Source organism: Enoplosus armatus, chromosome 2 (assembly GCF_043641665.1).
Source record: "Enoplosus armatus isolate fEnoArm2 chromosome 2, fEnoArm2.hap1, whole genome shotgun sequence".
Classification (NCBI taxonomy): Eukaryota; Metazoa; Chordata; class Actinopteri; order Centrarchiformes; family Enoplosidae; genus Enoplosus; species Enoplosus armatus.
The window spans coordinates 3,151,227-3,173,394 of NC_092181.1; the positions used below are offsets into that span (position 1 = coordinate 3,151,227).

Below are 22,168 nucleotides of genomic sequence, written 5' to 3' on the forward strand. Positions count from 1 at the left end.
ACTGTCAATTAAATGAAACCACACCCACACAGTCCGGATGAAGAAGACTGACTGACTTTTTCAGAGTTGAACTCTATAAAGAACACCTTAAGATGTTTTTTCAGCTCTCATGTTGCTTATTTAGTCATGAATATTTAAATGTTATAAAGACGTTTTCAGGGGCTTTAAGGCTTGTCCTTTGTTGACCTGTAAAGTTCAAAGCACATGCAAAGACTCAGAGATCCTCATCCAGTTCTGAACGAGTGACACAGTTCTAGGTGTGTTACCAGCTCAGAACTGGATGAGCACTATAATGAAATGGTCACTTCACAGTGTTCAACAGAAGAATACTGGACACACTCCAGGACGCCAACAATTCAGGGTCAGCAGATTAAAAAAAAAAAAAACATCCAACAAATCCCCAAAACCAAGGAGACAAACGAAACAAGCTAATTACAGTCTGACCTACTGTACTGTACATCCTTAAAAAACCTTATTTCCTTGCATACTGAGGCCACTTTCAAGCTCCTATTACAAACTCGACAAAGATCACTTCACACACACCTCCCCTGCCAAAATAAAACCCTATGAAATAGTTGTATACAATACTCAAGTTTCATCTTCCTAAATAAAAGTGGAATAAAATACTGCATGTTAGCTGCTGGTGGCGTTAAACCATTCAACCTGGCAGCTATTTACAGAAACACTGCTGTAGTTCAGGGTTGTCATAGAGTCTATCGGCATAAGATACAGTTACAGTCCTCATTGTTGCTTGGTAACAACGGATCAGTTCGAGAGCCACTCGTGTACCACAACATGTTCTCTCAACCAAACTTCAAACAAAAAATGCATCTGGCTATTGATTGGTTTAACGCCGGCTTGTGCTTCAGTGCTCCTGTGCTTCGGTTTAGTACAGTGGATTCTTAGCTTACCGCCGCTCGGGACGCTGCCGTCTGAGCGAGTCTACTCACACACAGAAACACACACTCTTACATACGAGTTAGAACAAAGTACTCCTCTATAATGGCAAGACAACAGACGAAATGAAACTAAAGAGATGAAAAACCGAATGTTGTTCCCATGTTGCATAATAAAAACAATGTGTTACAATGTTACAATACAGGATGTGCATCTGTTATCGACACCGTAACTGAAAGGGGTTTTCCATTTGATTATAATGTGCATACTGTGTCAGGAAGGCTAGTCTGTTAGGATTAAAACTACAGTTTACTGGCCATATCTGATGGATTGAAGTGTAAATGTGACTGCATCTATTTCATCCACCAGCAGGTCTTAAAAGTCAGCTTATAAAACATAATAAGTGTGTGATGTTCTGTCTGTCTGACGGGGGGGGGGGGTTGTTACAGAAATCCAATTTAATCAATTAAAAACCATGAAGGGGTTTTTGTTTTTATAATGAAGTTAGGAAAAGTTTGGGTTTGAGAGGACCAAGCATGCATACAGTCATATGATCTGCTGTCTCGCTACTGGTCCTTTTTACTTTCCTCACAAACCTCCAGTGTGTGTGTGTGTGTGTGTGTGTGTGTGTGTGTGTGTGTGTGTGTGTGTGTGTGTGTGCATACAGTATTGATATATATATACACACACACACACACATGCACTGGAGATGTTTTTCCTCCCTGCCTCACTTTGAGAGCGGTAACTACCTGACTCTACTGGGAAACATAAGGAGACAGAACAGAGAGGAACAGGAACGTGGCTTTCTCTCTATGTCCAACTTGTTACTACTCCTCCTCCTCCTCCTCCTCCTCTTCTTCTTCTTCTTCCTCCTCCTCCTCTTCTTCCTCCTCTTCATCATCATCCTCATCGTGGCAATGAGTGATCTCCTGGGGAGTCTGGGGGAACAGGTTGGGAGGTTTGATCTCACTGAAGGAGCGGGTCAGCTGGTTGCGTTTGCACTCCAGGTCCTTGCAGTCGCTGCAGTGGGTGCGGTTGCGCGTGGCCAGTGGCGACTCCGTGTCGATGTCCACGTGGGTGTGTTCCACCGTCGACTCGTGGGGCATCTGGGGAAGAGGGAGGACAAACCGTGAGAGAAACAACTTGGCAACACCAGCAGAGTCTGCCCTTTATTTAACAGGCGGGTTTCGGCACAGAGCTTAGATCTTCATTCACTCCCCTCGAATGTAAACTTCAGAAGGCCTCTCTCGATTTCCTAAAGTAGTTAATATCACTCCCCCTCAGTCCCAGATTGACTTTATCAATACCAATATAGTCCATCATTGTCTGGTAAGCTTCCAAAAAAGCCCGCTGTGTCTTTTGTATATCTGTATATCTGTATCAGTAAAATAAAGAGGCGGTGTTGGCCCTGACCTTTGAGGGGGTGTGCTTTACATTCACTCACCAGCACGTGTGCAGCTCTGAAGAGGTAACTGAAGGGGTAGTACAGCAGGTTGATGAAGGAGGCGGCGTACAAGTCAGCGTAACGCATCACTTGAGAGGCGAACAAGGTCTGTCTGGAGCCGCTGCGGAAAAGGCTACCCATCATGCCATAGCACATGTCCATGTCGTGTGTCACTTTCTAAAAAATACAGAGGAGGACAAGAAGAGAAGACACTGGTGAGGCCGTTCACCCACTTCTAAAAGGATTTACTGTCCTGACGTCCTGAAGTATAGTATCTTTATCAGGGGTGTTGGCACTGAGAGAACAGTGAGGAGGTGGATTATTGTTAAAGATTGGACTATGGTGGACACATGAGCTGTATCTAACATACTGTAAACAGGAGCACTGATAACTAGGCCATCTCTGGCAGCCAGTGTTAAAAGCATGTGGGCTTTGTTGTCATAGAAACAGAGGTGATTAAGGCCGTACCTTGACTCTTCTCTGAATAGTGCTGATGTCGGGCCTCTCGTTACTGCTGCTGTCCAGATGTCTGAGGAAGGACGGGGAGAAAGACGATGAGGACGAGAGGGGGTGATATTGACATTAGTCTGCTGAGAGGTGATGAAGAGGTGGTGCAGCAGCGAGCCGTGCCAGGCTATAAATAACGCCAGTGAGCACAGATATCAGGGTCGGGCCTGCAAGAGCCGACCCTTTAGACTTTACCTTGTTGACCCTGTTGTGTTCGATGAGGAGGGAGGTGGGATGTGGTGAAGAGAGGGGACAAAACAAGCAAAAAAAAAAAAGGTCATAACTTACTTGTAGAGTTCAGCCAAGAAAATGTCCAGGTCCTGCAGTTCCTCGAATAACGCTAGAAAAGACAAGGAGAGGGTGAATCACGTTGCTATAAGATGTAATAGTGCATGTATGTAGTAGTGTTTTAGCATTAGTTAGCTTTAGCATAAATGTTCATGATTCTGTGAGTGTGACTATCCAGACTTTTGACTTTACACCTACTGATTATACTACCTGTATCACATTTAGTGCATGTGCTACTCGTGTCTTTTTCTAAAACGTGCAGGTCTGACATTGCAGCTGCTGTTGTAGCTCAGGCGCCTGTTGAGACTATGTTCTACTGCAGTACTCTGAATGCAATTACAGCCACATGTGAACAGAAATGTACACTCAGTCAAGCTGGTATTGTGTTTATGTGTTTGTCCACAGACTCACAGCTCTTGTCGGTCCACACGTGCAGCTCCTGGGCCAGCTCAGGTATAACCAGGAACGTCCTCCAGCCTTGACGTTTCTTGGACTTGAGGATGTCTCCAAAGATATGGTCCCCGATGTAGACGATGTCCTTCCCCTTGGCCCCCAGCAGGTCACACACAATGTCTGAGGAGCCTAAAGGGAGAATGACGTTGCATTAAAATCTTCCACAACCACAGACCACTAAACAGTAGGTCAAAGAACGAATGACTGAAGGAAAATAGAGTCTTACCTCCAGAGTACACTATACCATGCTGCAGAGGTCCTGTGTAGGTTCCTATCTTTAAACGCCCCGTTGTCTGAAATGAGGAAAACATACATCAGATTGGCGAGAGGGACCTTGGCACCATGATAGGAGGTAAACCCCTAACTAATGACGCCATATGCTAGAACACATTTTCACATGCAGAAAGTATATTTTTAAAGACTGAGGAATACGCTTAGATTTGGTATCCAGTGTGTAAACTTTTTCTTTTGTTTCAAATAGTTACAAGCTCTGTAGTAACACCTGTCTTTAAGTTGGGACCTATTTACTATCTGTAACAACAATTCCTCCAATTGTTTGGCAATCCATGCCCAAACAAAGGCGACCCATGAGTCATGCATGAGATTTTCGCCATTTTACATCAGTTCAGCCTTCTCCACTCTGACTTGAATGACAAGTGAACCTGAATCAGAGGAGGAGAATACGTCCTCTAATTTTGTAAGGATGCAGCTGTTATTGTGTGTTTGAACTTTATGTCAAGACAAACAAATGTGAAATCCAGTCTTGAATCCAGGCTTTTCAAGAAGTAGAGTCAGGTGTGTGCAGCCAAGATAAATAGTCCCATAACATAAGAAGAAAAGCCTGCACACTGACAACAAAAAGGGGCTATTTAGATGCAAAAGAATCACTGACAAATGTGAATGTTTTGGTCATAGAACCATCGTCTTACAACTTACAGATCATGTCTCTGTAGAGACATTCCCCAGCATGCACTTTTGTCACATTTTGTCACCTTTTGCAAATGTAATAAATCGATTTTTGTCATGCAAAATTAACCGACTGCCAGCAGCCTAACAAGCTGACACGCCACTGAGCTGCAACATGTCTGGATACGCCAGCGTTCACATGCAGTGCAGCTATTAGTGATGTCTTCTCTGTCCCGGCTGTGTGTTCTGTGTTCTGCTCACCGTGTCGACCTGTCTGAGAACCGTACCCTCTCCGAAGAACAGCGGCTTCCTGGCGTCCACCAAGATCAGATCAAAGTAGGACTGCCAGGGCCGGTGGGAGGTACCAGGCTGTGATGGATATAAACACACACACACACACACATGTATGAACATAAAGCATGTCTTTCACCTTTACCTGCATATTCAACACATTTCAAAGTGTGATCAAAGAGAAAGGTTGTATATTACCTTGGGGCCATGGGGGAAGTCAAACAGGTAGTTCATGATTTTCTGTGAGAACACAACGCATCAGTGGTCAGAGTTATTACAGCTGCTAGTGCTGCCAGCAGATTGGTAGAAAGTCTAAGAGAGGGATCTCAACATCTGTCTTATTACTGCAACTTTTTAACAACCCTTATTACTAAGAAGTAAAGCTTCGACCATGACTGCACGCCTGTACTCACATAGGTGTATTTGTAGTCACTGTTGGTAGCCAAGAAAACCTTGGCAACTTCATTCATTCGGCTGAGAAGAAGAGGCAGCTTCCCCTGGTGGGAACAGAGAAGAAACAAAGAAGGGGAAAGACTGAAACTCAAAGCATCTTTATAAACCAGCCTCCTCACAGAGTGTGACGCTGTGTGTGTGTGTGTGTGTGTGTGTGTGTGTGTGTGTGTGTGTGTGTGTGTTCTCTAACACAGTACACTAGTAGTGTCCTTGGTGAATACAAACTACTTACATCTTTCACTACGTACTTCTCCAAGTTCTCAACCGTCTTCTCCTTCAGAGTACCCTGCACATGTGAGACATGGGAGTCAGACTAAACCCTGGAAATCCAGGTTGAAATGAATCACACAGTCTGCACAAATATCCCCTTATGAAGTTCGAAGCATCAATATCAGTTATTTCATTCAGTAACAGTTTAGTAACAGTCATCAGTGACAACCCACGCAGAACCTGTGAGGACTTGTACAGGATGTGTAAGTGGAGAGAGCAGAGATAGCAAAGCAAGATTTTTGGCCAGCCAATAGAAAAAACACAAAAACACGGAAATGTGAAGTTGATTACCTACATAATTGCAATATAACAGAAAATCTATTTACATGCAACATACACAGTATATGCATCCCAACCACTTGGCCCACCAGGACATCCTGAAAGCCTTGCTCTTTGATTCTATGGGCCTGACAACAACTACTTACTGAATGTCAGATCTTTTAGATGGCTATTTTTTAGCAAAGCTGAGTATCTCGGTTATTAATAGCCCCAGAGGGCGACTATGATGACTCTCTGGTCTTTGGTGAATTGCCACCATCCGGTAGCTTTCCGCTTGACAAGTTGTCTTGATCTGTGTGTGTTTCGTGTGTATGTGTGATTGTATTTTTCTGAGCCTTGTCAAAAGAAAGTTTCTATTACTTTGTGACAGGCAATAAAGATAATAAATGATCTCATCTTATCCTAAATTGGCTGAATTTCTACCAAATACGATGATATTTTCCCAGATACATAAGAAAGTGAAAAGAAGTTAAACCAGGGGTGTGTTGAGCTTATGCGCCCCCCCCCAAAAAAAAGGGGTGAAGAATGAGTGAAACGTAGCTAGTACCTCTTCCTCTATTTCTGTCTGTTCATCACTATTTATGATACAGTATGATATATGAGGTCAGTGATGTTCAGGTGTTTCTTCATAAGAACCTTGAGTCACCAATGTGAAGCACACATAATGTCAGTTTATTATTATTATTAATAATAATAATAATAACAATAATAATGATAATGACATACTGAGGTGAAAATCTCCATGAAAACCACCATGAAAAGGTGTCATACCTTGAAGTGGACCCAGTCGACGGCGTCACGGACGTCCTGGAACATGCTCTTATAGGACATGAAGAGGTCACCATTTTTGAAGCCAGTTTCACAGCTGGGGGAGAGGAGCAGAGACACACACGTACACAGCCGTCGGACAGGCCACATCTTTACAGAAGGTTTTCAAAAACATGACATTTGTTTTTTTGTTTGCTTTTAAATGGGATAGCCTTCCCTTGTTGGAGGGGTCCCCAGCCAAACAGGAAAGCATTCTCCCCCTAAAAGACCAACAACCAGGTTTCAGAGGACAAAGGACATGCAGCCATTCCAGATTACATTCTCAACAAATTTACAGGCCATTGTATCTCCTTACAGTAACATTTAAAAGATTATCTTATAGTTGTACAAAGATTTCATTCTCTGTAAATAGTTAGTGAGAACATTTCTCATTCCTATCTCATTCTGATAAGAATGCATGCTTTTCTTCAATTAGTAGAACAGATTAATAAATCATTGTTATAGAAGAAGTTCTTTGACTGGACTCCCATTTGATTTCCATTTTAAAATAATTAGCTTAGATTAGCAGTCGAGACACTTGGACCCTCCCATGCTGTAGGGCTTGCTCTTGACCCAGTTTGGCTTGCAACTGTCTTTGTGTCACCATGCGGTGCCCAGAAACTTGTTGCATGACAGACAGTGTAACTAACAGTTCTTTACCTTGTGTATCTGTCACAGTTGGAGAAGAAATCCACTAGGCAAGCAAAGAGGTAGGTCTCTGCGAAAAAAACAAAACCAGAAGGACAAGGAGAAGCAGCTTGATTAAAGGTGTCTTTGACCTGCAGGGAAAGGTTTCAGCCTGAACCTCCCATAAAGTAACATTCAGCGTTTAGAGCTCTTTCTTGCTCATTTCGTTTCTCTTTAACAGTCCCATGGTATTCTCCTCAGCGCTCAGAGACCTCACCTGGCAGGTTGAAGAGTGTGTTAAGGATATAAAAGCGCTCTGTATCATCTCTCTGGATGAACTTGTTTGGGTACCGTTCACGGATCTCTGGGCTAGGAAAAGAGAAAACACAAGACTACATCTTCATTTTCATTCTTTCTTCTTATGAAGACAACATCAGGAAAAACACACACATTTGACATACAGTATAATTTACAACCTTTTTCAGAGATCCATGAATTGGAAGGGGGGGGGGCAGGCATACTCACCCTCGGAGGAAGTTAAATCCATGAACACAGACCAGGATATTACCATAGGCGTCAACCTTCAACAGGTTTCCATACATGGTATCAAACACAAGGCCCCTGAAAGTAGGAGGAAATAAATTATTGTATAAGTCTAAAATACAGAATTGAACTCTTGATCATAACATCTGGAATTTTAACTGTTATTATTTGTGATATGATTACAGTTATCAGGATAGACGAGGAGGTGTTTTCCCATCAAATAAGATCATTCAGAGTGAAACTGAACTTTGAACAGGTGATGTTTTTTTTTTTTTATATGCTAACAAAGTCCACTGAGTTTAGAAGGTTAAAGGGACTAAAATGATAAGAGATGAGGTAATAGAGGCAGCAGCTGGCCATTAACCTCATGGTGTCTGTGTGGTGTGATTGGTCTGACCTGGTGGGAAAGGAGGGGTCGTAGACGAAGCTGAGCAGCTCCTGGGGGTAACCGATGGAAACCAGCCGCTCCACTGTGAGCTCAAAACCAAGTGACTCGTACTCTGGTGACTTGTACACTAGAAGTGAAACACACACGTACAGACAGTTACCACAACACACATAGTGCCACGGTGCAGTTTGGCGTCTAATCTCCAATAAGAAGACACAGATCTTGGTGTCAACATTTAGAACAATTGTGAAATGCTACGTGAACTTGTTTTAGTCCTGGCTTGATAAGCCTGGTATGTTAATGTTTGTTCATTATCTGGCTTCTGCATAGCACAATAAATCGATTAGTTGATTGACAGATAATGAAACAGCAATAATTCTGCTTCATCATTAGTCATCGTTAGACACTGTTAAGTAAATTAGAACGATTTTTAATAAATAATTAATAAATTAGCCGATTGTCAGACAATTCATCTGCCACAATTTTGATAATCGGACAATTATGCAAGTCGTTCATCAAGTATCATCAATATTCTCTGATTTCATGTCCTATTTGAATATCTTTGGGTTTTGGCTGTTAGTCGGACAAAACAATCAATCTGAAGACCTCGCCTTGTGCTCTGGGAACTTGTGATGTCACTATTATCACTACATTAATTTATAATGAAAATAGTTAGTTGAAGCCCTTAACCAAGTTTTTTAGAAGAACATTAAGCAGTTTCAAAATATGACTTTGGGCTCTGCTAACTTGAGAACTAATTATTTTCTTAGATACCTGCTTAATCAGCTATTGAACTGGTATCTGGCTGACAGGAGAGCTTGTGGCATTCATGTAAAATTTACAGAAAACACTGTAATATGAATACAGTTGAGGAACCTGACCTGTGGGTGAAGCTGCGTTTACACACCAAACAACGTTTCATTAGAGGTGACATACAGTCGGGGGAGCCCACTCATGTTACACAACACATACATGTGACTTTTCTAAGGCTACCTCATCCACTTGAGAGTCTGTGGTGTTGTCTCAGTATTTTGATAACAACATGTTCTCACTCTACGGTAACCCCCCCCCCCCCCCCCCCCCTCACGCACACTCATTGCCCTTCTCTCCCCTTGCTATCAACAAGGGCCTCAATGTTCTGCACGTAAATCCACAAAGAAACAGGATCAGGCGTGAAAATGAAAAGTCACTCAACTTTCAGCAGCAACTCTAATGAGCCCTGCCGAGACCGATGTGTCCCCGCCCTGTCCCCGCCAGAGCCAAACCAAAACTGAGGCAGGGGAGGGCTCTGAAAATAAAATACACAGATTGATGCTAGGCTATGAAAAGGCTGGCAGAGGATTAAAATGCTATCCGACACTGGGAAAAGAATATGTCAGATGTTATAAATACGAAACGAAGAATGCGCTTGTGTTGTTGCCTGCTTTCTACACTCCCAGTGGGGTGGTGGAGGGCCCCTGGAGGGGAAGAAATATTGGCTGATGATGCTTGGATAGAGGACAGTTAGTGTGTGGGGGGGGGGGCAGCATTGCAGGACAAACAGGAAAACATCTGTGTCCTACTCTGCAAAATGTGTGAGTGTACACTTGTGTCAAATGCTGGTTGACACACAGAAGCATAATGAGTATGCACTGAGTTACAGGGAAATCTTCAGGAAAGCTTTGTCCTTTTGTTGACACCCCTTCTCTGTAAGCCCGAGCCTGTTTCTGCATTATAATCACGTAACCTCTTGCAGTTCAACCCCCCCACCCCCCACGTGGTCTCCCAGCAAACTGAGGGTTTGGGCCCTCTGCCCAGAGCAGTAGCGTACACCAACTACATTGCCTTTCCTCCTCCTCCTCCTCCTCCTCCTCTTCCTCGCTCACTTGTCATCCTCTGTCACCTTTGCCATCATCACTCTCTCTTTCTTTAGTTCACTGGGTGGCTCTTAACGTGTTGACCTTGGGACACTGGTGTGTTACAACTTACTGTAGGATGAATAAAATTGCATGTCAATCTAGTCAGGCTAGTAATTTAGGATCAGGAATTTGTTTTGTTACTGTACTTAATAATTACACATAGTCAGGATTTATTGGCAACAGGTAAGACACCAACTACTGTACTACAACTACCCAACTGAATAGGACATAGGACAAAAACTATTAAAGCCCCGTGGTGTTTCTCTATAACCTTAAATATTGCTAAATATTACTGAATGTACAACAGTCAAAATACAGTTGGGGAAAAAAACATGACTTTAAAGCCCCTGCAAACCTAGTTTCAAACCTTTTTGAAATATTATTTTTCTATTACATTAACTGTTCATATCTAAATGTGCAAAAAAGAAAAGAAAAGTCACCAGTTATTTATGTTTATTTATTTAGTTTAAAACTCAAAAACTGAGTAAATATGCTTTATCAGGACTCTCTGGGCATGGCTTGATCAGGTTTGATCGACAGTGCTGGCAAAAGGTACAAACAATCCACCAAATGTCATCAGATTTTGATTCAAATGTTGCTAAATCCGATTGGTGCACAGAAATATGCAACATCACCTTTTTCCATCTGAGCCCCGCCCACTTCCTACCAGTGACCAGAGCACAGAGAGAAAATCTCTCACGTGACAAAACAGGCCTTAAAAAACACCAACAGTCCATAATCACCAACACTAACGTTTTAGAGGTGACACTAAAACCAGTTTACTTCCAAAAAACTCAAACAACAAGCGCCCCCTAAAAAAAAAGCAGACACATGACACCCATGGCCTGCAGTGTGTGCCCCCCCCCCCCACTATTTCACAATAGTTTTTTGAGCAGTAGTCTGTGGAGTGACTTGTGGGTCTGTTTTTCCATGAAGGCCACACTGGAAGCTGCAGTCATGGGGAGTTGCATATTTCAGTAAATGAGGCATCAGGGAAAATGTTATCAACAGATGTTATTGAAAACTCATGTTTACAGGTTTTGCACACCGGAAGTTGTGTTATTGTTGCTTGTAGCGTCCTCGAGTCTTTTGCATTTCTGTTTTATAGGGGTCCTTGGTCCCCTGCCGCAAGCCCCTTCTCACATTTCTCACGCTAACAATATGTACATGTACACACACACACACACACACACACACACACACACACACAACCATCTACTTAGAGCTGAGGCGAGAAGCTGCCTTAGTTACTTTGTATTTCTGATGAGATTGTTGCCAGTTAATCATACTCTCACTGCTCCTACTGCTGGGGTGTGTGTGGTGTCTCTCCAGAGTTTATAGGCCAGGTCACCTCAGGCCTGTAATGCACACCCCTCACACACAAGGTAAACACTCTTCTACTAATAGACCACTAAATCCAAATCATAGAAAGAGTCCCACACTGACTTTAACTGAACCATGTCACAAAGCACTCTATATTAGAAGCCAACACCTTAATTGTCTTAATTTATCTGTAGCCCCTGATATGCAAATGTAGGCCTTTGTCACAGATTTATGACGCTATCAAGCATATTGTGGAAAATGAGAAAACTTAAGCACAGCCCCAGGGGCCCTACATTCCAGCCAAAAGTCTGTTGGAAAAACTAGGACAAAACTGTGTGTATCTCTCAATGCAATCTGGGCCTAATTGTGTGTTTGAGCAACATGTTCTGCAGGCTATCGTGTGCTCCCTTTTGGAGCACGAAGAACAGATGAGGCAATGTTGTCTCATGCAATGTTGATTTAGTTTACAAAGCCTTACAAAATATTACCAGACATGTGACGTGAATGCACACACTGTAGTAGTTGTACATGTTTCAGCAGTAGGGACTAGCCTTTGATCTTTATATGCTTGGGTGATGAATTAAGAACAGTTATTTTACCATAAGTGCATCACAGCACCATGAAACAACAGGAGTAAACATGTTCTACCCTCCTTCATACACAGATATCAAGCTTCACCTCTCGCACTTGATAAGGTGGCGAATAAACATATTGCTCAAAATGTCAATGTTTCATAAGTTTCATGCCGAGGGTTTTTTTTTCTCTTTTGTGTCGTTTTACAACACCATCACGGTGTGTGTGGTTATATAGTAAATTATCTGAATAATCTATTGAGAAAATCTTTCTTGGATAAAATAAATACGCAGGAATGTCAGTTAAATATCTATATATTATACGTCATCACGTTGCCAAAAATCAGCTTAGACACTCAGAGATATTAAAGGCCCTGGAAACATATTTTCTTGATCAGCTTCTCACTATGAGCGATGGTGTCCTCCATGAACTAAAAGTTTCAATTGATTATTTCTATTGAGAGATTTCTGTCTGTGCTGTTTGTGTTTTCTCACTGACTGGAACAAAAATGTGATGTCTTGTACCAATATTTGAATCAAAACCTCACCTCAAACCACACCCACACAGTCCGGATGAAGCAGATTAACTAAGACCTAAGGATTCTTTTCTGAACTTTAACTTTATTGTTGCTTATTCAGTCACGAATATTTAAGGAAAGAGAAAACAATGTAAGGTCTGGGACCAAGTTTTCATGGACTTTAAAGGCAAGTTAATAGGATATTTTATTTAGTTTAAAATCGTGACTGTTAATAAACAATATTTTCAAATCTTCAACTTGTTTTTTCTAAGCATCAAAAATAACAAGTTTTAGGAGCTTTAAAATGGAGCTCAGTGTAAACTGTATGGCACAATCCGTGATGGTTGGCACACGTATTGTCTTACTGTTGTCATATTAACCAACCCTACCGAACAACACGTCCAGAAATACTAGCAAGTCAAATATTTTCCTGTATCAGGTCATTGGCATCATCATGGCCACTTTAAAGGAAACATCAAAGAAAAACCGAATCTTTTCCTGAACTTCTTTTGACTAATATGGTGGCTTTCTTTGGTTTTAAACATCAATTAGTTGAACTGTTACATACTGTTTATGAGCTCAGGTCATAGGGAAAACCTTTTTTTTATTTTTTTTAAAACAGCACATACTTTAAACACTTTGCACATCTGAACTGCCTTCAACACCCCCTAAAAACAAATACTGCTGTTGGCCAGGGTGCTGTGGTTAAGCAGCAGCCAGTCTGTGACACAAGTTGATGAAGTGCTTCTGTGGTCAAAACCTGAACACCCTCCAAAGATATATGATAGCTGCGCTTCTAGCAAACATTAACACTTGGTTATGAGCTCCCATAAAGAGAGTCATGTCAACAGCTGAGCGTCTGTAAAATCTCCTGCGTTTTGAACGGGGATAGAGGTACTGAGCCAGAGAGGGACTACGAGTGATCCCCGTTCTCAAGGGAGCCATCACTGGTGAACTCGACAAACAAACGCGACCTGCTTTTCAAAGTCAGGGAGGGTTTATTTTTAGAGACGGAGAGACCAAAATCTGGAGCTGAGTCACAGAACAAAGTGGCATGAAAAATCAGGATATTTTTGGCCCGGTTACCGGTCAGTAGGAAAAAGAACATCTCCGTGCAATCGACTTTGAATAGGGAGCTGTGCTTAACATTTTGTTACACTATATCAAGTGTTTGTAGTGTGTTAATAGTGTGCTCAATGTGTCACCGGCATTGACCTAAATAATATTTTGTAGAAAACAAGCTGCAGTTCTGGGGGGATGGTAGGGTAGCCAAATATAGAGTTGAAAAGTCGGGACACAGCAGACTTTAACATCTACACAAAACCCACAAGGGTTTTCTTCTTTGTTTCTTTCAATGCATCTTTTTTTTTTACTTCCATGGATACATTTACTGTCCCTGAACCATTTGGTCTGGATTTATCAAGGGACACTTGCTCACAACAGGAAGGACAATGCATGTAAGCTGATGATCTGCAACCCGCTAGCCAACTGGGCCTGCATACCAAACATTTAAGTGCCATTAGTAGGGCGGATGGCCGGAAATAATAATTATTATATCATAATTACCAATAAAAGTGTCAATTGTCTTTTAAATTTTTGTTTAGGCTACTAAATGTTAGAAATAATGTCAAATGTCTGTCAAAATGTTTGCCAGAGCCCAAAGTATAAAACCGAAAGTCGGAAAACCCAAAGACATTCAATTAACAACGAGGAAGTGATAAAAGCATTGAAATCAAAATGATTTCTCCTCAATCCTAATTTTCATAAAAAGTAACTGAACGATACAGCAACTGTTTGGTTTCAGCACTTCTGGTGATTAGTTAGGTAAATGTGTATTCAACTTACCTGCTAAAGTGTAATCCATATCAAAGCCAAAGCACTTAATCTTCTCCATTGCCAAGCTTCTGTTGACAAACACTCTAGAGAAAACAAGAGGTAAATGCTTTAGTTGCAATGTAATATTCAACAATAAGATCAGCATCGACTCTGGCCGACTCAGATTCTCTGGAGAAAATATTTATTTGAGCTGTTTGACAAACTGAATAGAGCTACTACAACCCAGTTTGTGGGCTATAGTGGATCTATTCAGGATCCATGAAAGGCTGGTAATGTGAAAATGTACCAAAATACTGTTACGACTCAGTAAGCCAATTACACACACTTGAAGGGAAAAAAAAGTTATTATTTTTCTGTGATTTTGCCAATTTTGACTTTGGGTGGTAAAAGTACTTCACGTATTAGCGGGATTAAGCAATTTGATGATCCTATATTGTTAAGGTATATGCTTTTGTCAGCATGTGTGTGCATTCCTAACTTTGATTATTAATGTTGACATTAAGTGCTTTTATCAAAAATGTGTCCCAGTCAGTTTTCAGCTAACGACAATAACAGTGACATTCAATGTCTGGCTTGACACCACACTATAAGCCCATATGAACCCAACAAGGTGCCATGTCAAGCAGACATTATTCAATTATCTGGCATCAATTACATCAAATTAGAAGTAAAGTTTGGTTCCCACCTGTGTTTTCATTATACCATTGTTTTGTTTTAAATAATGAAAACAATTACGTGACATTACATTGCAAGAATTCTGCTCCTCAGCGACTAGCAAACTTAGCTCAGGAAAAGCAAAAGATCATCAGTCTCGACAATATCTGAAAATACTGGAACATGAAGTACACTGGAACGCTGAATATCACAAGACACAACCGTACTGAACAATTTATGGTCTTAATTTGAGACAAAATATGTCTTTGCACATAACATCAACATACAGCGTTGACCACATTCTAAATGTCTCAATTAATCAGGTATCAGAAACTACAAATTCCAACTAGTACTGCACCATGTGATTACATTTGCAGCACTAGAAGGAACTAACAAGAACTTCAAATTGTTGAGTAATCTAAACCCACATGCATTTTGTCCAGTGGCTGGTTAAACCACAGGAAGTTTACAAAACTCTAAACCAGGAGATGGTAAAACCCTACAGATGTAGCTCTGAGCAGGACAATCTTCCAGGAAACAGTTCTTCTGTGCTGACTCATAAATCAGTCAGGAGGTTGGGGGTCCACAGTGGCCGCAGTGATAGACAGTGTTTACATAGCCTGGCTGACATAGCTTCCACAGAAAAGACAGCCACACTGCTGGCACAGACCTACATAGCTACAGTCACAGATGTTGTAGATAAGCTGTGTTCCTAGATATTTCCACACAAGTCAATATTTAGTCACGCTAGAAATAAGATGTAAATCAGCCAAAGGGAAAATCACAAATGTCACACTTGAATAAAAACAAGGTTACATCACTATAATATACACACACATATATATATATACTCTGCCAGCCAAGTTATTAATCTGACAATGGCCTCTTCGTCTTTATCTGTCTCTAAATCAGTTGTGAAATACCTGGCAGCAGATCCATAGTGAACAAGTTCCCATTTAGATCTTAGTCCAGCAGAAGACCGGCGATGCATTCTGTGCGAAATTAAACCTCAGTTTGACTCTCCGTTCGTCCGACCTGCTCACATGGGCAGCTCTGGCCCACAAAACAATGCCCCCTCCTCTCTCTCTTTGCTTTCTTGCCATTCAAAAAATTTTCTGACTTGTTGCAAAAATGATTGTGGCCATTCCGCGTCATTCTCTGTTGTTGTGTGCTGTCAGTCAGGGTTGTTTGTTGTGCAGCGTGATGTTTGTGGGCCCTCAAAGACATCCAGAACAATCACAAGTCAGGTAGAATCAAGCAAGGCCCGGCCCCCAGCGACAGCTGCTTATCATACTGAGATCTGGTTCGATGTAAACGCTTGCAGAATAACTTACTTCTTTTTTTAGAAGAATCTCACTGGGGCATCAGATTTTTCTTATTTCAGGAAATTGAATTCCTGAATGTGAAAGTTAATCACTAGTAAGTCGTTTTTTTAAACTAGGGTTCACAAATTCTGATAATTTAAGTGAAAATCTTGTCTAATATTCAAAATGCTCAAATTCAATTGGTCATTGTTTTAATCTAAAAGTCAAGCGCAATCAAAAACTTAAAATGCACAAATTGATTACATTCAGACACCAAAAGTTAAGATGAAAAATTCAAACTTGAAAATTCAGGCATGATAAGCAATCAAGGCTGAGCCAGAAAAAAATGTTCCGTTCCGTCAGTCGTGTGATCCAGCGACTTTAAACCCCAAACACTTGAATGTTTTATCTGAATTCATGAACTCAAGTTTTTGAAAAAGTAAAACTGCTGTCATTTCAGTGGTACTTATCAACATTAAGTATTCAGTAGTGGTCACCTATGTAGGTATTCAGTTACTTACAACATTGTAATTATTATGGCTTTATTCTGCTGCCACAGAATACAGTCTAAAGCAGACGTATTACTGAATAAATCAAAACAAACAAACAAACGCAACAAGCTTAAGCCTTTTCCAGTGAGGGATTTAAATCTAAATCTTTTCTATTTTGTTGCGCTGTTATCATTTCACATGTGACCTCCTGCTCGGTGCCTTTGGGAGGTGTAGTAAAGGACATCCATAAATGATAAGTAAGATCAGGCCTCTCCTAAGCACACCCATTTTGACAATGGGTGGCGGGGGGTGACGTGATTACCAGAGTCAGCCTCGACTTTGGTCCCGCTGACAACACTATTGCCTCAAATAGCCCACATGGGCCTCACCACACCTACAACAGAATCCCTTAACAACTTTTACTCCATCCGAGCACAGCTGTGCGACAATCTGCCAGACTTTTTCCAATGCCCTCTAATCTCACGAAGACAGTGATTGGACTCCCTGTTATCTGTGCTGGGCAGAGTCGTCAGCCCTCTGCTATGTGATACACAGCTCGCTATCAGGCCGCATTGTTTCAGCTGAGCTCTTACTTTGAAGGAATGGTCTTTGTCTGTCTGGGAGACAAACAAAAGGTCACCTGCAGTGGTCTCTTACATTAAAAGAAAAAAAAAAAAGATCAAGCAGCCTTGGTGAATATAATTAAACAGAACTACCATCACAAGTTTATTGTTTTAGTGAGCTCAACGCCATCTTTGTATCTTTGTTACCTTTGCACGTGTGATTGTTTGCATGTGTGTGCCTGGAGAGGATGGGGGGGGGGTCATGGACAGGGCAACTCATGTCAGCACAGCAAACACAGAGCTAACAGATGAGTGACAGTTTCATAAACCAATGTGAGCATTGCATATTATATAAGGGTGTGAAAGAACAGGAGTGCCCAGTGGACACGCATGTCTTAGGCTGAGTTAAACATTGAATAGCAACACACGTTTTATTACTCAGACAAGGATTGAATTCCTCCTTATATCAGCCTTTCCGCAAGGCGTTTCCTGTCAACAGGTACAGACACAAGGGCCCCTGTTTATGGCAAGACTTAGGCCTAATGTGCCAAAACAGCGCAATCGACATTCAGTTAATGTGGAGGGCATCATTTTGCCTTCAAGCCATCTACAAGTTTTGGATTCATACGCTCGCTCCCTGGACCTCAACAGTCTGGTGATGTTTTGTCATGAGGCAGAGAGGCCAGAAAACAGCCAGAAAACCACACCCTGCTTTATTTCATTCCTTGATTTAATTCAAGTTCACAGACATAAGTGACATGGCCTGGTAAGGGTTCTGCTCCACTTAACGACAGGCAAAGAGAGACAGCAGATAAAAGAGAAGAGTCTAAGAAGAGAAACTCTCTACAATGTTAGGTCGCTATCGTCCAAGTAAAAGCCAGTAAAAGTAAACACTATATTCACAGTCAAGTTATGTGGTTGTTCAGTGACATTTCACTCTGTTATAAAATGAATAAAAAAGTGACACAACGTAGAGAATGTACAAAGTTCAGCTGAAATTATTAATATGATGATTTGTTCCGTCTCAGTGAAACGAACAGTGAGTGCCTCTGTTTGGCCATCCACAGCATATCTGCGCTAACCCTCGTATGGATTAAATATTCTACGACAGCAGTGACAGTTACACTTTAAATATGGTCGCATCGGTTTTGAAACTGATTCAACAATTACGTGACATAACTTTTGGTCTTTGTTACTCGGTTCAACATAGTGCAAAGCAAAGAGAAGACAACCTTCTTCCCATTTCTCTAACTGCTCAGTGATGGTTAGATCAGTGATTAGGGAAGCCATGGAGAGCAGTGGACCTGACTCAATGAAAAAAGCAACTACTCCAATTGAACAACTTTTTCTTCAGGGGTCATACTTTCTGCCCTCACATTGGGTTATTTGTTGTTACGTCTAGGCCTTAGATAAAGTCAACTATTGTATCATGAATACCAGCTTTGAGTTTTTTGTTGAGGCTGTGTTGCATCTGGAAGTAGTTTCAAATAATCAGAAATGCACCGGGTACCTCCACACGTGTGTCTTACCTGTGGTATGGCTCTCTTCTGTATTTTTTCATTGACAGGCCATCCATGTTGGCGGGCAAGTCTGCATAGTTCTGCAGTCTATCACTCCATGAAGTTGTCATCTTTAAAACCTTTCAGTGTCTGGAGAGAAGGAAAGCAACACATATGGATGGGGTCAAACACAAAGACAACTCAATCCACTAAGAGGACTTCAACATAATACAAGCAACTGGATTTTAGTGTTCTTTGTTGCACAAAAAGAAATACAACAGTAAAAACTATGACGAATATGTGTGCTGTGCTCAATATTGACAGTAATGAGATACAAACTGTTAAGTAAATCATAATACTATAGATCCAGTTTAGAGAACTGTTCCCATGGTGCTCTCAAACTGCAAATAGAGGGCATGACAGGGGAGCGGAGGATGAGACATACATAAGAGGTCTGACCAGTGGGGTCACTGTGTCCATTTAAGAGATGGAACATTTATTGAGATCCAACCTATCCCGTAATGTACCACGTTGTGGGAGTACATCCTGGCACAAAAACATCCCGTATCACCCTCAAAGCAAAGTCAAAGAACTGCATCAAGAGCCAGCCTGAATCGTAAGCCGTTGAAACGATTTAAAACGGGGTCATACTAGCAGGCTATAGTTACAGAAATAACATAGAATTAAATCCTTTTTTTGGTGAATGCATCAGGTCACACACAAACAAGCTGAGACAGACGCCAAACGAGAAAAGAACAACCATATGAGCACATCTGGGAATCTGGGGGAAAGTCTCATGAACTTCTGCCTCAGTGGAATGTAAGCCTAGTCCTGGCCTTGTCTTTTTAAAGGCCACATTTGTACGTTTTTTCTTTCCTCCCATGCTGACACTCTGTCATTCCCCTGCTGTCACTGGAGAGGCTGGGCTGCAGGAAGGAGCGGCACAGGAGGTCGGCTTTCTTGTTCTTTTGGTACCAGCACAAATGCAAATGAGACTCGCATGTTGAGGCAGAAGGAGGATTGTCAACAGGACCACAAACACTGCATTAGAGTATGAAAACACTGTCAGCAATGTTGACTTTACAGGCGAGTAAACAAAAGCTTCACGGGGTTTGTTTTTTTACACTCTAATGTCCTACGAGGATATCATGCCACTAGACCTATTTTCAGTCACTCAGATGCAGGTTTTGTTTTTTAGCTAACGCTTTGGTGGCACCTTGGCCCGCGGAGTGAACTGGGTCCACCGGGGTCTGAGGGGAGCTCTGGCTTGAAAAGATTCACAGCCAAGCAGTAAGCAAACCTGCACAGCGGCACTGCAAACAGCAACCGAGAAAAAAGGCTGAACATAACTTGTAAGAGGCTTTGTTGCCTCAGGTCAGTCTTAAGAGAGAAGGTCGACGTTTGACACAACAACACTGCGCGTAACATGAACTGTCACTCATTGCGGGCTGTCATTTGTGTTTAAGCATCATCTTTGGCTGTATAAATTTAAATTCAACGAAACAAACGGCGAGCGCTGAGAGGTTTAGCTTAAGCTAACTTACTGGAGAAGTGTCTTTACAAGCTAACAGCAGAGAAAAGCCCTTGTTCCCTTGTTCGCAGAACTGTAAAAGCTAACAGTTAGCTAACTGTCTCAGCTCAAACAGCCTCTGCCCTGCTCTTTTCTTTATTTGACATTGATGAGAGGGACAGCCAAAAGTGGTCCGGCCAAAGCTAACACGTTAGCTGGCTTTGATGCTCGAAAAAGAAAAAGAAAAGCCACAAAGTGTCGGGGCAGATTTCACTGCGTTTAGCTGTGGCTGGCAGTACTGTACTCACCTCTGATTTCCTGAATAAAGCAACTGCACCGTCAGTTATGTCTGAGCATGCGCCTTGAGCTGTGTGAAAGTCGGAGAAGTCGCTAACGTGTATTTTTCTTACAGAGAGCAGCAATCAAAGCGGTGATGTCTACACTGTAAAGCCAGGCAGCAGATGAGTGTTCCTGCTCAGCCTGCGCTCTCTCTCTCTCTCTCTCTCTCTCTCTCTCTCTCTCTACCTCTCTCTATCTCTAGCTCTCTCTCTCTGCTGCCAGCTGTTGTTATGAGACATTCAGGGGGCGGTCTTTAATGCTGTCTATCAAGAGGAGGCGGGACTATCTGTCGAACACGTGACAGCACAGTCTCTCATCTGTTATCAGTTGACCACAACAAGGTACAGAGAAACACCTACATGAACTGCATCCATTTGTCTAGTTGCAATACTTAATGTGGTTGTAGCTGGCCTGCAGCAGTGGAAAGAGTACTTTGGTGATATGTTCAAATTGAAATATGGTTACATTACTGACAATTATTTATTCAACTTAACTAAAACAACCCCCAAAAAGTGTAAAATTGCAAGTGCACAAAGTAAAGATTAGTTGTTTGATGTTTGCTGGTTGCCTGCATGCATTCACAGCTGTTCAGGTGCAGACCCACCTGGCAAACATTTGTACTATGCAGCGTTCCTTCTTACACCCACGGTTTAACTGCACATAAATCTGCACAATCTGTACATACTTTATATTTTCCATGTATATATTTATTTTTGTCCCCCATCTTTTTTATATCTGTATTTATTATTTGTATATTGTTTTTCTTTTTTAAAAAAAAAATACTTCTAATTCTTATTGACACAGTGCTTGTCTGCTGTGTGTTTCTGCACCTTTCTGTCTTTGCTGCTGTGACTTGTTATCTTATGTGATGGATATCAGTGGTGGAAGATGAAGAAAAAGTTCTGCTACATAACTCAAGAACTCATAGACACCTGAATGTGAGTTTGTTTACCGTATGGATTTGAACAACCTCAAACACCCTTAAAGCTAAAAGTCAGTACATTAACATCAGTCATAGTTTCATTTTAGATACACTCTGCTGGAGTACAAAACTATAGAAAATGTGTCTGTCCAAACACTTAAGTAAATTTGTTTTTTTGGAAAAATCACCCCAAGAATACAAAAATGCGCTTGGTTACAGTATCAGGACAAAATGCAAAATGTATTTTATTTTCATCCATTTAAGTTGGGACGAGGGTTCCCACACTTTTTAATTCAAGGAAACCCAAAAACAGCATCCTAATTTGATAAGATTTGACCCCCGGCCGACATCTGAGGAGAATCACACTGTTCTGATCCACAGCACAAAGTCAGAAATGCATCTCCCCGGGTCATTTTGGGAATAAAAACTTTTCTGTTGACATTGTCATTATGACTATGTGCCTTCCCCTTCCCACGAACAGATTTACTTTGGCTTGCAGGATGTCATTTTATTGCTACACAGACTTTACAGCATTGTTTGATATCACAGACTTCTAGAGAAAGGCAAAAGAGATCTCCAGGGCACT

At 41.6% G+C, this 22,168-nt stretch overlaps 1 protein-coding gene across 1 annotated transcript; it reads right to left on the reverse strand.

The window, feature by feature from the left end:
* Positions 1-924: 924 nt before the first annotated feature.
* nt5c2b (5'-nucleotidase, cytosolic IIb) lies at positions 925-20,742 on the reverse strand. The gene is made up of 18 exons (XM_070914199.1): positions 20,630-20,742; positions 18,842-18,961; positions 14,310-14,383; positions 8,163-8,280; positions 7,748-7,843; positions 7,500-7,591; positions 7,256-7,313; positions 6,560-6,653; positions 5,472-5,525; positions 5,200-5,283; positions 4,985-5,026; positions 4,757-4,864; positions 3,816-3,882; positions 3,548-3,718; positions 3,137-3,188; positions 2,810-2,870; positions 2,342-2,518; positions 925-2,003 (listed from the first exon to the last, which is right to left on the reverse strand). Exons 2-18 carry the CDS (start codon positions 18,940-18,942, stop codon positions 1,725-1,727), a joined length of 1,728 nt encoding a protein of 575 aa, XP_070770300.1. The 5' UTR covers positions 18,943-18,961; positions 20,630-20,742; the 3' UTR covers positions 925-1,724.
* Between the last annotated feature and the right edge of the window lie 1,426 nt (positions 20,743-22,168).

Coding starts and splice junctions, on each gene's coding strand:
- nt5c2b (XM_070914199.1), bottom strand. CDS start 18,942: ATGACAACTTCATGGAGTGATAGACTGCAGAACTATGCAGACTTGCCC. Junction 5,027..5,199: donor GTGACTACAAATACACCTAT/GTGAGTACAGGC, acceptor GTGTTCTCACAG/AAAATCATGAACTACCTGTT. Junction 2,004..2,341: donor TCAGAGCTGCACACGTGCTG/GTGAGTGAATGT, acceptor CCTCTTCCCCAG/ATGCCCCACGAGTCGACGGT.